The sequence below is a fragment of the Plasmodium cynomolgi genome, chromosome 9 (assembly GCF_000321355.1).
Source record: "Plasmodium cynomolgi strain B DNA, chromosome 9, whole genome shotgun sequence".
Taxonomy (NCBI): Eukaryota; Apicomplexa; class Aconoidasida; order Haemosporida; family Plasmodiidae; genus Plasmodium; species Plasmodium cynomolgi.
In genome coordinates, this window is record NC_020402.1 from 1,290,888 (window position 1) to 1,307,620 (window position 16,733).

Sequence of the window (16,733 nt, forward strand, 5' to 3'; positions counted from 1 at the left end):
ACCAGGTAGAGGACGAATACAATGGAGGGGAAGATCACCTGGGAGATAACCATAGTGGTAAAAAAAAAACGAAGAGACAAAAAATGGAAAGGTCTGTGGAGGATAATATGAAGAAGGAGACAGTGGAAGAGGACCAACTGCCAGATCTACAAACCATTATCAAAATGAACAAAACGCAAAAGAGCAAAAGCATAGAGAATTTTGTAACTCCCTTTTATAAGTACCCTTATGAAAATCAAATTAAAATTAAGCACCGATTTTTACAAAAATGCAGAGATCAGATTTTGACCAACTTGAGAAATAAATGGGAGAAACAGAGTATACTTTTTGGGGAAATGGAAGCTGTCCTCCCCGACGATGAACTCCATATGAGCAGCACGGGCGAGGCGAGTACCGGCGGGAGCGCCAGTGCAGGCGCCCCGTCGAACAGCCACGGAGGAAACCCCATCAGTAGTAATAGCGGTGAAAAAAAAAATAAGAAAAATGAAACGAGCAAAGACAGCTGTTTCAACAAAACTGTTCTCTGTGATGTAAAGCCAAGCAGCAACATCAGCAGGGAATTTTCCGTGGACAAAAAAATGAAAAATTATGAATTTGAGATTGACAGCCCCTTGTTCCCAGACGAAAAAGGAATCAATGGATACCGTAACAAATGTGAGTTCACCATTTCGTATGACGAAAGTAACAATGTCGAAATTGGTTTTGTCACTGGGAAGATGAGAACGGATGTTAATGACACAGGTGAGGATAAAAACGGCACCGATGATAACAACTGCAACTTTAGCGAACACAATATAAGCAACAGCGCCTCTCCCTTGAACGAGTCCCAGAGCACAAAGCTGAGGAACAAAAAGCAGAAGCAGGCGTACTATTTGAACCCCATCGTTAAGAGCGTCGAGAACTGCGTGCACATTCATCCCTGCATGAAGCAGGTAGTGCAGGAGGTGAAGAGCATAATTAAGGATTCCAGTTACCCGGTCTTCGACAGGGTGTACAAAACAGGTAAGGTTTCGCGGCGGGTCGCAGCGCGGCTCTTTGCTCATCGTGCTGTGCCGTTTTGTGAGAGCGTAGTACACCCTTTTATGAGCGTTCAGTATTTTGTTGAGTATACCATGGCCACACCATCGCCACACCGCCTCCACACTACCGCCACACTACCGCCACACCGCCTCCACACCACCACACCACCACCCCGCTGCAGGCGTTTGGAGAATCCTCGTCGTGCGCTTCAACAGCCAGAAGGAGCTGATGATCACCGTGCAGACGTACTCACTAGATCAAAAGAAAAAAAAGGAAATCAAAAAGCTGCTGATAAATAGACTCACGAAGAAGAAGGACGAAGCGTGCATGAGCTTCTCCGACTATAAAGTTGTTTCGCTTTATCTACAGGAGCATGAAAATTCAAATGACTCAACAAACCAGTCCCCAAATGAACACCTATGGGGAGTGGAATACTTGGAGGAAATAATCCTAAAGAATCGTTTCTTATTAACACCATCCTGTTTTTTTCAAGTAAATCATACCAGCTGTGAAATTCTATACAAGAGGGTCATTGATTACATCAATATAAGTGAGAAAAAAAAAAACTATATATTTGACTTGTGCTGTGGCACGGGCACCATAAGTATTTGTGCTGCAAATGAGCTGAAGGGGAAAGATGTGCACATCGTCGGAATCGATATTTGTGAAGATAGCATTATTTGTGCAAATAAAAATGCGGAAGTGAATAAAATTAAAAATTATAAATTTATTCAAGGGAGAGTGGAAGAATTATTTGCAAATGAAATTAAAAACGTGTCTGAAAAGAATTCCAACGTGATAGTTATTGTAGACCCCCCGAGAAGTGGCTTAGCGAATAGCGTGCTTAACATTTTAAGCTCCAACAAACTGATTGGGCAGATCATTTACGTTTCGTGCAATCCAATCACTCTGATTAGCAACGTAACACATGTTTTGTTTCAAAACGAAAATCTGAAAATCAAAAATCTCGTCTTTGTGGATATGTTCCCCCATACTTTCCACCTGGAGTGCATCACAAATATAGTGAAGGGGTAGTCCTGGCCTTGCCATACGTGGAGCGCGCCACGTATGAAGGATTACACTTTAGGGGCTTGTACATGTCCAACTCGCACGTGTCACCTTGTATCACCCACCCAACTTTTTCCCCCCGCTTATAATGTCACATAAGCAACTTCCCCAAATGGGCCGTGGAGGAATACACCAATTTTTAACCATACATTTATTTTGCGTAAATGTTTTCCTCATAAAGAGTGCCTTTTGTTTAAACAAAATTATTTAGCATGCATTAGAGTAGCGTCACTTTGTCACCCTTAATGACCAACGCAGTGAAAAGTGGAGAAGGTCCGCGTAGCTCCATTGCATATAAGCACTCCGCGCAATATGTGCATTTTTTTTTTTTAAACCCTTGCAAACCATATGCAACGCTGCAAAGCTTTAACCTCTTACCATTTGTTAGAAAGGTGAGTACAAGGGGGAAACCAACTGACGGTTCGTTCGCTCGATTGGTGATTGTGGCCCCCGCCTAAGCTGCGATATGAATTGAACAGGTGCAAATGCGATTGCTGGTGCGATAGCTGGTGCGGATGCGAGATAAATGCACGAATAATTAGCAATAACGCATGCGCACTATGCTATGCATGCCTGCGCGAACGCTAACGTTGCAGGCAAAACGAATTCGCATAAAAAGGCACTCTCCTGTTTCAATCTTTCCTCAAGTTCGTACAGCAAATAAATGGGGAACGCTTCTTAACAAACCAGTGGATTGAAATTATGCTTTAATTTTTGATGACCTCTCCGTGTTTATTCTTCCGAGCTGCAAAAGAGCCATTGTAGCCACTTTTGCGGAGAAGAGTATTTCGCGTAGCAATGGGCTTCTCTAGAGTATGTGAACGAGACGAATGAGGTTGCGAACCGCTCGAGGGGGAAGCGTGCCGCTGGGTTGAGCTGCTTGCGCGATTCTGAGTGAGGCAACCCTATCAGGGGAAGCGGGGAAAGCAGGCGCGGGGTAAGTCGGCGAAGAGTAACCCGGCTAGGAGCAACCCGACACAGAATAACTTCCCGCGGAGTAACTCAACCCCGCGTGAAAGTAGCGCGCCCCACCTGGCCCGGCACGCACCCCCAAGGGCAACTGCACAGCAACTGACCCAAAAGTTGGTTCCGTTTCTTCACGTGCATACAACAGCCTTTGTGTATGCTCCCACTTGCCCACCATCACACATTCTCATTTTCGCTGCCCCTTTTTGTGAGAACCAAGTTGAGCTCCAAACAAATTTTCGACTTGCTAGAGGAAAACAAAATGGGAATTGCAAAATGAGGGCTTAACAGGAATGACAAGTGAAAAAAAAAAAAAAAAACAGCTCTGCTTGAAGAGCGTAATTTTCGAACGTAAATCATTTATTCATGTAAATTTATCTTTCACTTCGTTTCATTATTATCCTATCTGTTTTTCGAGCAGTGCGCATGCACTGTTCACCACGCGATAACAAAATGTGGGCGCTCATTGTTTTTTTCCTGCACGCCGTCTTCCTGTTCGGAAAATCGGAAGACCTACCGTCTAAAGTGCCTGACAAGCTTCTAAACAAAAGTTTGATAGACATCCTAAACTACAACTTTAACGTCAATGATGTTATGGGCATATTTGAGAAGATATTTAAAAACAGTGTCGACGATTTCAAGATTGAGGAGGAGAATAACGAGATGAAGAATCTGCAGTTTAAGAAGTACACCTTTGACAAGCAGAATTATAATTTTATGTATTCCTCTTTTAAGGACTACTGTAATGCTTCGTTACCACGTGGTGGTTTTGCCATGACCACTTAGATGGGGGAGTCTCTGCCCACCGTTTGAGCTGCGCCGCTTAAGGTGCACATCTCAGTGCATGCCCTTCTGAGCGCACACACATCCGTGGCTCCATTTCCTCCTCCCGTTTTCGCAGGTCTAAACGAAGTCTCAGACAGCGAAAAATGCAAAAAGTACGTGGACAAGGACTACATAGCGAACGTCTTCAAAGATATCGATAGCAAATTTTACTCCCGATTTTACAAAGAAATAAACCAACTGAAGCACTACATTTTTGAAATAGGGAAGTTGTTAAAAAGGAGAGACGAACTGAACAACGAAATTAATGGCACATTTGAGGGAATTAAAAATACGAAAGGATGGGTTAACAAAACAATGACGAAGAAGGCTGGAACGGCATTACCCCTCATTCGATATTTTGAAGAAATGTCTTACAACTTAAAGCATACGAACAAAAGCTTGAGTTACTACGACATGATGGTACAGTACGGAAACGAATTAAACGCCATCATCAAAAATGCACTAGTGGAGTATGTATACATGTACAGACAAACAAAAACGTATCAAAAGAAAATCGAAAAATATTTGGAAAGAAATGCTAGGATCCTTTCCAAGATGCACAAGAAAATTATTCTGAGTATTTTTTACATGATTTCTGATATGAACAAAACAAATGAAAAAATCGATAATTTGATAAATAAAAAGGTCAACGAATTTAACGAATGGGTGAATTATGAAAATGCAAATTATATGAAAAAATTAAAAAAACTTAAATCCAACATTGATTTTAATTTAGATGATATTAATGAAAATATAGACATATCCAAGGAAAAACTTGAGCAAAATAAAATTGCCTTTATAAATATGAGTAAATATTTAACCTTCCAAAATCCAACCAAAACGATAAGATCCATTATGCATTTGCTCAACAATAAATATTCAAAGGATGTAAATATAATTTTTTTGTACAATGAAGAATATATCGATTTCTCTTTGGATAAAATGATAGAAGAAATCCCTGAGTCTTGCAAAATAAATATCGACTCCAAGTCGACAAATAATTTTAACTTTACCGATTTGGATTTTTTGGAAACGTCCAAGTACGAACAAATGTTCAGCAGCACCACCTTTGAACAAAAAGACTTCAAGCATATGGACAAACAGAAAATTGATAACATTATTAGTGAAATATTTCACCAAGACAAGAAACTTGATAGCGAGCACTGGATTAAGGAGAAGGAATTTGAGGACGTCAAAAGTAAAATTTCTTTTAGCGATCTGAATAAGGAAATACAGGTGTACACGGACGAAATGGAGAAAAGCATCACCACGACTAAGGACCATTATATCTTCAAACCCAGCATTAAAAGGTACATTTCTAGTGTTAGGAATCTGTTTAAGAACCCCATTTTTTACTTTAACAAGTATATTTACTCCTTCCAGAAGAATTTCGACTCGCCTCTGAGCGGAACGAATGATGCGATCGTCAGCATCCCTATTAAAACCGCTGAAGATGAGGTGAAGGAGAAGCAGAAAAAGGAGAAACAACAGAAGGAGAAACTACAGAAGGAGAAACTACAGAAGGAGAAACAACTGAAGGAGAAACAACAGAAGGAGAAAGTGAAGAAGAAACAGAAGGAGAGAGAGAAGGAGTATGCGGGGAAGCCGCTGAGTGCAGAAGTCAGTGCGAGCGAAAGATTCGCGGAAAGTGTGGAAATAGAGGTTATCAGGAATGACGAACCCAAGGGAGAAACAAAGGGGGTAGCTGTCAAATCCCTTGATGAAGAAGCAAAAGGGGTAGCAATCACATCACCGATTGGCGACATAAAGGCAATCAGACACGACTTGGAGGGTGACGACGAAAATGGGACGAACACTACTCTGGAAGACGGGCCATTCAGTGAGCTATCGAGGGAGCTAGAAAGCGAGATAGACACTGAATTTGACGCGGAGCTCGAAACAGAGTTGGCCGACGCCGAATTAGAAGTACAACTAGAAACAGAACCCCCACGTGAGATACAACCCAAAAGTGAGATAAAACCCAAAAGTGAGATAGAACCCGAAAGTGAGATAGAACCCGAAAGTGAAATAGAACCCGAAAGTGAAATAGAACCTGAAAGTGAGATAGAACCCCAAAGTGAGATAGAACGCCAAAGTGAGATAGAACGCCAAAGTGAGATAGAACCCGAAAGTGAAATAGAACCCGAAAGTGAAATAGAACCCGAGTTTGTAAGCAACGCAGGAACAAAGCCTTGGGGGGAAAAAGGAAAGAAAGATGCCTTTTTTGCGAATGAAATGGAGGTAATGTTGGTAAATAAGAAGGATGATAAGGGTGAGATGGAGGATGAAGAAAAAGTAGAGGAAGAAAGCTGGGAATATGCAGGTAGGCGCGAAAGGGAGCGCCAACGTAGGGGCGAACAAGGAAATGAAAATGAAGTACAAAAAGAGAGCGAAGGCGAAAGGGAGCACAAGGATGGGCTATATGGCATGGCTGATAAGTTTATTCAGGTTGAACTGGGGAGAAGCGATGTTGCAGAAGGTGGAGGCAAGAAGGGGGAAGGTGAAGAAGGGGAAGAAGGTGAAGAGGATGATAAGGAGGACCATAAAGGGGAGGGTACAGAGTACGTCGGGGAGTACCATAAAGGGGAGGATAAAGAGGAAGATAAAGAGGAAGATAAAGAGGACGGCGGGGAGTACCATAAAGGGGAGGATAAAGAGGAAGATAAAGAGGACGGCGGGGAGTACCATAAAGGGGAAGATAAGGAGGAAGATAAAGAGGACGACGTGGAGGACCATAAAGGGGAGGGGAAAGAGGACGGTGGGGAGGATTCCAAGGAGGACGACGTAATGAAGAATAAGAAACGCAGAAAGGCGAAAAGGAAGAAAGAAAACAAGGAGGACGACATAGAGGATGAAGAGGGGGAAGAAAATGAAGAGGAAGACGAAGATGATGACGATGAAGAAGGAGAAAACGAGGACAACTATGACGATGAAGATGATTATAGCTATGGAAACGAAAGTTCAGGAAAATATGATAGCCTAATTTACGAAAAAAATAAACACAATTTGTCGATTTTCCAGAGCGCAAGTATGAAGTATCTTTGGAGAATACCAATTATTAATCGGCTCTATAACAAGTGCAGCGAAAATAAAAATGACTTTGTGGGGAAAAAGGACACAGAAGTGATTGACATTTACGAAATAGAAGAAGAAGAGTTGGAAGAAATATACCAGGATTTTCTCAACTTAAGTTATGAAGATTCTCTAAAAAGGGTTAAGGAAAAGATTTTATATGCCGTGCCAGACATGGAGTACCTTGCAAAAGCTTTGAAAATACATAAAAAAAATAAGGAAGAAAATAAGGAGAGGAATTTCTTTTACGATGCGCTGTATGGAAATGATTACTTGATTATCAAGTCGAAGGGCGTCAATGTCGAGACGTTCATTTATCCCTATTTCGAGACGTTGAATTTGCAGCTGAGTCAGATAAAGACGTGCACGCTGGAGGATTACTACGGCTGCATGAAGAGATACATTCGGAGCAAAATGAAGAAGAGGACCCCGGAGGAGAAGGCGGACGAGCATGCGGACGGAAAAACAGGCGGCAAAACAGGCGGCAAACCAAGAGACACGCTAAGGCACAGGCTGAGTGAAAAAATCCTGTTCGTGTACCTGGGGACCTTCAAAGACGAAGTGTTCAAATTGCCCAAGTCCAAAATCGCAGACGACCTAAAGAAAGCCCACCTGAAGCAGTTCCTGGACAACCCCAAGGACTATCACTTTTTTAACAACTTTTTAATCAAAAAATATGAAGAGGAGTATTATTTCTTTCAAAAGTTGAAGGTGTACACGGTGTACCATTCCAAATATAAAAACTCAATTATGTACGGAATTGACTTCAACTTTTATGTTTCCTACTTTTCCAAAGAAGACATACAATATTTGCCTCTATCGTACTACCATGACTCCATCATATATTTCAAGGTAGTGCTGGCCACGTCCAAGTATGGGTACCGCGAAATTGTCCCTATCGATGATGAAATTATAAAGTTTGGATTAATGCTTTCGTTAGATAATAAAAATAAGAATGTGCATTATTTAATTCTGTCGGAAGTTACCAATGACACGAACTATGACTTACTGAAGAACAAAACGGGAGTAGTCAAAATTTATGAAGTGTCTTATGAAAATCTTAAAATGCAACTGGTAAATAAAAAATACAAAGTTCAAGTAACAAAAACGATGAAAATTATTTTGCAGAAGGAAGTTACCTTTAACAATAATAAAAAGAGAACACACGATTACATTGACACCTTTTATGAAAAGATGAATAAAATTATGAAAAATAACATGAACCTGGAATTGTTCCGTAAAACGTTTTTTGTTCATTTGCATAAAACGTGAGAACCTTGGAGCGGAATGAAATTCCACATATTTGTGTGCTTTTCCTTTTTTTTTTTTTTTTTTGAAAAATGCGAAATTGTGCAGATTGTGCAAAATGTGGAGATTATTTCCCTTTGGGGAAAACCACTACCCGCGTTTTTAATTACCGCCATGTACGATTTTTTAAGAGTTCTTCAACAGTTAGTTCGCCGTCTAGTTTTTACATGATTTGTTTATTTTTTCAGTTTCCTATATGATAAATGGCTACATAAAATATGCATCCCCAATTTATCGTATTTTATTTGCGCTGTTTATTAGACTCTCCCTCTATGTAGTAGTTTTTTTTTTTTTCTTTAATTAGTTTTAACGATGCTTAAAATTTGAAGCTGCACTGTCGTGTCTACATATATAGCTATGTTTATATCATACGCATGGTGTATTCCGCTTATCGCCTTCCGCACAACCGTTTACGGAGATTTCCCTCCGTTTAATTAAGCCTTTCCAGTGCCATTTTAAAAATAATCCTTTCGTTTTTTTTAAGAAGCCCCCTTTGGAGCGGCCGCCCTACCGTTTGCGAGGTTATTGAGCCATTTCTGAACAAACGCCTTTCATAAATGAGAAAGGATAAATTGCTCCTATTGAGGAGACATATTTTACACACAGACCTGGGTCTCATCAATAGCCACAGTCCAAAATGCACATGGTTGTTCTATCATTGTGCACGAATTGTGAAACCCTTAATTTGTTCACACTGCGCATGAAGCCAATCGAAAAGGGGCAAATTTATTGAATGTCACCATTTGGCGTGTACCCCACCCCATGCACACAAAAAAAAGGTTTGCGCTTCTTTGCCATTACAACGTAAAAATGAATAGGTACCTACATCCTTGCGAATAAAGAGAGTGTAACCTGGCAACTGGGAATATGTTCTCCCACAAAAGCAGCTCGTAAAAATTGATTGCACTACCTTTTAACAGAGTTGCGGAAGTAAAAAATTATGAACGGCAAGGAAAAAAAAATAAAAATAAAAAAAAATAAAATAATAAAATGGCTAGCTAGCTATACAATTTTGTGCAAAGCTGATCTGTAAGCTCGTGTGCAACAGCTTCACTTATGGAACAAAAAAGCGGAAAGTCCTCCTGTGAACGAGAAATACGTATATGTGTAGTACGTACACGCTAGGAGGCAAATAAAATGACTATAATTTTGTTATTTTCTCCACTGAAGTGGCAAAGTTGTGTTTTTTTTTTTTTTTGCCAATTGATAGCCCGGTGGAAAAAATAGGATGGGGCTAAAATGGTTGGAGGAATGTATGCAGATCTGTGGATCTACCGTTTTTTTTTTTTTTGCCGGAATGACTCTTTTGACCCTTTTTCATGCGGTCAAAGGTGCAAACTATGTAAATGCGCTTTCTTTCTGTGCGTATAAGCATACGTAGGTGCGTGAATCCTTACGTACATGCAATGGCACATTTATGCATAAACAACTACATGGGGCCATGCCAAAACTGCATGCCGTGGGATGGATTGCCCTGTTCTTTGCGGGGCGAAACTCTTCAGGAGGGACAATATCTTTGGAGGGCCCCCCTATTTTTTTTTTTTTTGCTTTCACAGCATATGCTTCATTCGAACAAAAAAATAAAAACAAAATAAACACTTAACGATGTTGTTTTGTGTAGAAAGAAAACACCCCCATTTTTGCTTAAACATTTGATCGAGTGCAGCATGTTATGCGTTATATGCAAATTATTTGTCAAGCAAAATGTAATATACCCATTTTAAATACACCCCAAAATGTTTATTTTTTTTCGAATTTTATCCATACGGAAAAAAAAAAAAAAACGAGTTGCATGATGTATATATGAAAACACTGTGCGTTTATGTGGGCCCTACATAGGTGTACCGTAATGACGTATATATTTACAAGTACATATTTTATATGCATATATATACTGCGTAATGCTCTTCGAAGAAGCGGCATCAAGCTGGGACGCAACATCTGTAAATTAGTGAAAAAAAGTTCAAGGAACTGCAAAGTTTTGGCGCTTTCATGTATTTATTCATCTTAAACTCACGAAAGAGAGATATTTAATTTTTTTTTTTGAGGCCCCCTTGTACCATTTTGTAGAGCGTTTTTGCGTTTATTTTACAAATTTTATTTTTGCGCCTTATGTACATCTTATATATACATGAAGCATCACATGAGAAAGGAATTTTTTATTTCATAAAAATATACGTTACAAGGAACAATTTTTCGAAAAGAAATAAGTGTTCACTGTTCACTTTTTTTTAAAATTACATGTAGTCCCTTTAACCAACATTTTGGTAGGCACATTGTATGCATAAACGTATTTATACACAAATGCATGAGCATTTATATTCACCCACTCCAACTCTTCCACGTTTTTCATGAGCCCCAAGGCAACATTCATATGCCAACGGAATAGATAAATTTGTACGTACATTATATATGCATGTATGCTTGTTGGAACGTAGCCATCTGAATTGCAGATACCTTTTTTGTAGAAACCAAAAAAAAAAAAAAAGTTAAAGGCCAAAAGTGTTAAGCTTCACGTAGGCACACCCCTTTGCGCAAACGAAATTAAAGCTTTTTCTCTAAGCAGTTTTCCTTGTAAATCTACTGCGAATTTGACCTCTCCAACAAAAATAGAGCAGTTGACACGTAAGCTTATTCGCACTGAATACACAGTTTAATACATATTGTATGTGTCCCATGGTACATACCTACATCGAACGAAGCGGCACACAACCGTCATTGGTGCGGAGGCGCGTGGGTCGGGTCGTAGTGTGTACAAAGTGTATGCTTCGCTTTGCGCGCCCAGCACTGGGGAGCATACATATCCCGTTCAAATTTGTTCCTGATTTGTTTATTTTTTCGAGTGGTTGCATCGCAAGCGTAGGGGTGTACCCCTTCTTATGCGTTACATCTCTACACATGTTGCGCTAGCTCGTGCGTATTGTCCCCATCGCGTTACTTTATTTTTCCTCTTTTCTTTTCCCCATGCAGATCCCCGTAAAAATGGCATCTCTAAACAAGAAAAATATCGTGAATATTTTGGAAAGGTGTGTGAAGAATAGCATTTTGAAGGATAAAAGTCGCCAACTATGCACAAGCAAGACTAACTTAAACAGAGCATCCGGAGACATAATAGGTATCGACTTAGGCACAACGAACAGTTGCGTTGCAATTATGGAAGGAAAACAAGGAAAGGTGATTGAGAACGCAGAAGGGTTTAGGACAACCCCCTCCGTTGTAGCGTTCACCAATGATAACCAAAGATTAGTTGGTATAGTGGCAAAGAGACAAGCAATAACCAACCCAGAAAATACAGTATATGCAACGAAAAGGTTTATAGGCAGAAAATTTGATGAGGATGCAACTAAAAAGGAACAAAAGAATTTACCGTACAAAATTGTTAGAGCGCCAAATGGAGATGCATGGATAGAGGCCCAAGGGAAGAAGTATTCCCCAAGTCAAATAGGAGCATGCGTTTTGGAAAAAATGAAAGAAACAGCTGAGAATTACTTGGGAAGGAAAGTACATCAAGCTGTTATTACAGTACCTGCTTATTTCAATGATTCACAAAGGCAAGCTACAAAAGATGCAGGAAAAATTGCAGGTTTGGATGTCCTTCGAATTATTAACGAGCCAACTGCAGCGGCCTTAGCATTTGGGTTAGAAAAGAGCGACGGGAAGGTCATTGCCGTTTATGATTTAGGAGGTGGTACCTTTGACGTTTCCATTTTGGAAATTCTGGGAGGTGTTTTTGAAGTGAAGGCGACGAATGGAAATACGTCGCTAGGAGGGGAAGACTTTGATCAGAGAATATTAGAATATTTTATAGCAGAATTTAAGAAGAAAGAAAATATCGATTTGAAAAATGATAAGTTAGCTTTACAGAGGTTGAGGGAAGCAGCTGAAACAGCCAAAATTGAACTGTCCAGCAAGACGCAGACGGAAATTAATTTACCTTTCATTACTGCGAACCAGACGGGACCAAAGCATTTACAAATTAAGTTGACTCGTGCAAAGTTGGAAGAGTTATGTCATGATTTGTTAAAAGGAACGATCGACCCATGTGAGAAATGTATCAAAGACGCAAATGTGAAGAAAGATGAAATTAACGAAATTATTCTAGTTGGTGGTATGACCAGAATGCCAAAGGTATCCGAGACCGTAAAGCAGATATTTCAAAATAATCCCTCCAAGAGTGTCAACCCTGACGAAGCAGTTGCATTAGGTGCAGCCATCCAGGGAGGAGTATTAAAAGGAGAAATAAAAGATTTGCTGCTGCTAGATGTTATTCCTCTTTCTCTAGGTATAGAAACCCTAGGTGGAGTCTTCACCAAATTGATCAACAGAAACACAACCATCCCGACGAAAAAATCGCAGATATTTTCCACAGCAGCTGACAACCAAACACAGGTAAGTATCAAAGTGTTCCAAGGAGAAAGAGAAATGGCGTGCGATAATAAAATGTTAGGATCATTCGATTTAGTGGGAATTCCCCCTGCACCTAGAGGAGTCCCACAAATTGAAGTCACCTTTGATGTGGACGCAAACGCTATTATTAATATCTCCGCTATTGACAAAATGACGAACAAGAAGCAGCAAATTACTATTCAGAGCAGTGGTGGGTTGAGCAAGGAAGAAATTGAGAAAATGGTTCAAGAAGCTGAACTGAACAGGGAAAAGGACCAACAGAAAAAGAATCTGACAGATTCCAAAAACGAAGCAGAGACGTTAATTTACAGCTCGGAAAAGCAGCTAGACGACTTCAAGGACAAAATTTCGGATGCTGACAAGGATGAGTTAAGACAGAGGATCACCACCCTGCGCGAGAAATTGTCAACTGAAGACTTGGATGGAATTAAGGACGCCACGAAGCAGCTGCAGGAGAAGTCCTGGGCCATTTCGCAGGAAATGTACAAGAACAACGCCTCCCAGGGTGCTCAGCAGGAGCAACCTAAGAGCGAAAGCAAGACGGAGGAGAACAAGGACAACGCGTAGGGGGCGGCCCGAGCGGCGGTGTAGCGGTGAAGCGGTTAAGCAGTTAAGCGGCTAAGCGGCTAAGCGGTTAAGCGGCTAAGCGGTTATGCGGCTAAGCGATGAAACAGTATAGCTGCGATGCGGTGAAGAACAAAGTATAACACGCAGAACTGCGCCCAGAACGTGAAAACACAAACCAAACCGTGTTGAGAACAGAACCACGCAACGTCCAAGAGCGCTTCCATCCACCTCTTGTTTGCTGACAACCAAACGGTAGGTGTAGCGTTTTTCACCTGAATGTGAGCAGTGCGTGGGGGCATATTTGCACATGCTTCTTTTAGCCACGCGAAACCCAGCGGAACACGTTTGAAAGCGCGCGTACCATTTTAAAATTAATCGATTGCCCCTGGTTTACCACGCCATGTGCGCTAGACTGATACATCAGATTATTTTTAAAATATAAAGGGGTTAAACATTTTTATCCCCTCCTTTGGTGTACACCTTTTAAGCGATTTTTCCTATGTTCCCCTTTTTTCTCAACAGGGCACAAAGTAAATTATATGTAAATATGTATGCATTTACTGCTTTGAAAGTGGAACACGAAAAAGCCTTGGCTTTCCATCTGAATGGGACAAAATTTCACCTGTGTGTCTATGTGCATTTAAAATTGCATATGTATACGGGGGCATACATGCGCGATGCGCACACGTACGTACATATATATATTTTTTTTTAAAATGTTTTAAGTTAAACGAACTGTATGTTTTCACTCGCTTGCGGTTAGCGTGCGCATGTAGGTGAGTAACCACTAGCACTTTGGCCAGCATCATGAGGGTAGCCACATATGCATACATGTGTATGCACGTGTGTATATGTGTATACGCATAGGAGCGCCCCCTACGATGCGCAAAAAAAAGGCGCGCACCGCAAAAGCGCGAGTTCATGAGTTCCTCTTATTTTTTTGCTTCAAGCTTTTCCCATACTTTTTAATTATAAAACTTGAATAATCTTAAATGAATAAATAAATGAAGTGTTATAAAAAAAAAAAAAAAAAAAATTTGGAAGGCTGTGATTATGTGGCCATGGTGGCCGTTTGGGCAAAGCACGTTTTTACTCTCCCCCAAATGGGCATCGCTTTAGCCGATGCATGAAGAAGAAGCGCTGCATGACCCTCCAGAAGAAGGGGCTTCACATGCATATGCACAAATCGGTGGGAATGACTCCTAGGTAGATATACACATGCGTAATGGAGTATCCAACAAATAGGCATATCCGTTTGGTGACGATTAATTGTGCGGTAGGAAAATTTTCACCGCCGGCCTGAATCTGCACTGCACACGTTCGCGACGTTGTAAGGGGTTGTTGGGGACATTTGGTGTCGTGCGCCTTTTGCTTCCCCTTTTTAGGGGGTAATTCGATTTGCCCCTTCCCAGTTGGCCTTTCCAAAATGGCACTGAATTTCCCCATTGAGGGAGGCGTCCCTTTTAAGAATAAATGGCACGTTTTTTTGCTCATAATTACACGTACCCGTGTGTGTTCATGTAGGAAAACCATATATGCTGTATGGCCCACCAAAAAAAAAAAATAGCCCAGAAAAAATGGGTGCCTTCGATGGGATAAGCAACGCGCACACCCAAAAAAAAAAAAAAAAAAAAATACCGCTGAAGAGTTAAGCAGTACAAAAATGCAAGGAACTTCGCAGTTACGCAAATAGGTTGGTAAAATCGATTGCGTTGAAGGATGGAGCTCTTTCGTTTTTTTTTTTTTTTTTTTTCCCAATTTGTGAGCACATCGCAAGGGGGGTAAAGTATAACCCAGGTGGGCATCAAACCAAATAGGCCTACTTGTATGAACATAAAACAGAGAAGGGGGGACATGCGTCAATATACAAATTGGCACAACAATATAGCGGAATGAATATTTACATGTGCGTGCATTTCGAAGAACACTTCATATTCCTACAATTTGTCAATCCTCCCCCTTTTTGTTCCATTTGTTGTGGCAATTTCCCTTCGCTTCAATTCACAACTCCGAGTTGGCTTCCCCCGCGCTGGTAAAACTAAACTTGGGGACCGTCTTCACCGTAAAGGGAACCAAATTGTCAACAGAAGATTTGCCCATCATCATTTGTGTGATGAAATTTTTGATGGACTGTTCAGAATAATTCCCCTTCAAAACGGAATAGACATTTTTCGAAAAGCTAATGGCTATAACAGTGGGGAAACCGAAAGTAAGGTTTAACTTCTGCACAAGGTCTAGTTGGTCTCCTGCTTGAGTCCACAGCAAAGTGACTGGCAAGCTACTAACGTCTTTAATAACATTGGTCAGAATCTGCACATAGGATTTGAAATAACTCAGTTCAGTGTCTTCTTTGTTTGGTAAAATGGCTAATAGACATACGTCTTTTTCGCAATATTCATCAAACACTTGTTGTGAAGTTAACTGAATTACTTCCTTCTTTTCTGAATAGTATTTTAAAAAAAATTGATACATGTCCTCTACCGTTCTAGAGTCGTTATATTCTACAGCACTATGTGATTTTTTCTTTCCTGACGGGAATAACCTAAAAGATGGATAGTGCCTTATTTGATAAGTTTGTGCTGATCGTTGTTCCACTGTAGCGTCTATTTTCCCAATTCGTGCGTTCTTCAAATGTGCTACTTTTTTTGCTAGTTGGTCGAACATTGGGTGTATCGGTTTGCTGTGTCCACACCATGGAGCATAGAAAAAGACAAACCACACGTTCTCATCATCTTGTAACACATTATTATCAAAATTGCTATCATTTAGTGTAATTACTTTGCCATCGTTTTTTTTCTTTCCTTTTTTTTTATAGGAACTTTTATTCATATCATCGAGGTCGATATTTAGTTCTTTCAAACGGTGCTTTTTTATACTATCATATACAAAGGAAACCACTTCTTTTATTTTGTAATTGCCATCAAATTTTTCACTATTTTTTTTACTGTCCTTTGCGAAGAAAACGTGTATACTTGGGTATGTTTCAATTTTGTACTGGTTAATTATATCTTCATTTTTTACGGCCAAAATTGTTATGTCGTCTTTTATCGTCTTGGCTATGTTGGTAAAGTCATTCGCAAAACCCCTGGAGGCTCTGCACCATGTTGCGTAAAATTCAACTAGGCAAACTTTTTTGTCATTTAGCAACTCCTCGAACTCTTTGGGGCTCTCCACCGTTTTGATTTCCTTCACATTTGTGTACAGACCCGAGGCGTACCTGGGGCACAGGCCCGCCAGGAGTACCAGCGAGCAAATTAGGGGGCCCACAGGCTTCATCCTCGTTCGGGTACACCGTTTGTCGCGTCGCCGAGCGCAGCGGGGAAGAGAAGCAGGGGGGAAAAGAAAATGAAAAGTATCGGAACGGAAAACGAGCGGTGCGCACGGAGAACTGACCCCTCAGCAGAAAAACGCCCTTATTTTTGCAACCTCCTACACGTACGTACTATGGCAGTTAACAAAGGGAGCTCTCCTTGGGGGAGGGCCAAAAGGGGAATGTAGAA

The 16,733-nt window shown here is 40.6% G+C and overlaps 4 protein-coding genes across 4 annotated transcripts; 3 read left to right on the forward strand and 1 right to left on the reverse strand.

Annotated features, from left to right (window-relative positions):
- Nucleotides 1-295: 295 nt before the first annotated feature.
- On the forward strand, nucleotides 296-2,055 carry PCYB_093970 (hypothetical protein; the record flags this gene model as incomplete). Its single annotated transcript, XM_004222511.1, has 2 exons — nucleotides 296-1,002; nucleotides 1,202-2,055. The coding sequence occupies exons 1-2, from the start codon at nucleotides 336-338 to the stop codon at nucleotides 2,053-2,055; spliced, it is 1,521 nt and encodes a 506-aa protein (XP_004222559.1). The 5' UTR covers nucleotides 296-335.
- A 1,452-nt stretch (nucleotides 2,056-3,507) lies between these two features.
- Nucleotides 3,508-8,223, forward strand: PCYB_093980 (hypothetical protein; the record flags this gene model as incomplete). Its single annotated transcript, XM_004222512.1, has 2 exons — nucleotides 3,508-3,817; nucleotides 3,956-8,223. 2 exons carry the CDS (start codon nucleotides 3,508-3,510, stop codon nucleotides 8,221-8,223), a joined length of 4,578 nt encoding a protein of 1,525 aa, XP_004222560.1.
- Nucleotides 8,224-10,935: 2,712 nt separating this feature from the next.
- On the forward strand, nucleotides 10,936-13,233 carry PCYB_093990 (heat shock protein hsp70 homologue; the record flags this gene model as incomplete). The annotated part of the gene is made up of 2 exons (XM_004222513.1): nucleotides 10,936-10,980; nucleotides 11,230-13,233. The coding sequence occupies 2 exons, from the start codon at nucleotides 10,936-10,938 to the stop codon at nucleotides 13,231-13,233; spliced, it is 2,049 nt and encodes a 682-aa protein (XP_004222561.1).
- Nucleotides 13,234-15,234: 2,001 nt separating this feature from the next.
- On the reverse strand, nucleotides 15,235-16,509 carry PCYB_094000 (protein disulfide isomerase; the record flags this gene model as incomplete). Its single annotated transcript, XM_004222514.1, has 2 exons — nucleotides 15,235-15,543; nucleotides 15,613-16,509. 2 exons carry the CDS (start codon nucleotides 16,507-16,509, stop codon nucleotides 15,235-15,237), a joined length of 1,206 nt encoding a protein of 401 aa, XP_004222562.1.
- Between the last annotated feature and the right edge of the window lie 224 nt (nucleotides 16,510-16,733).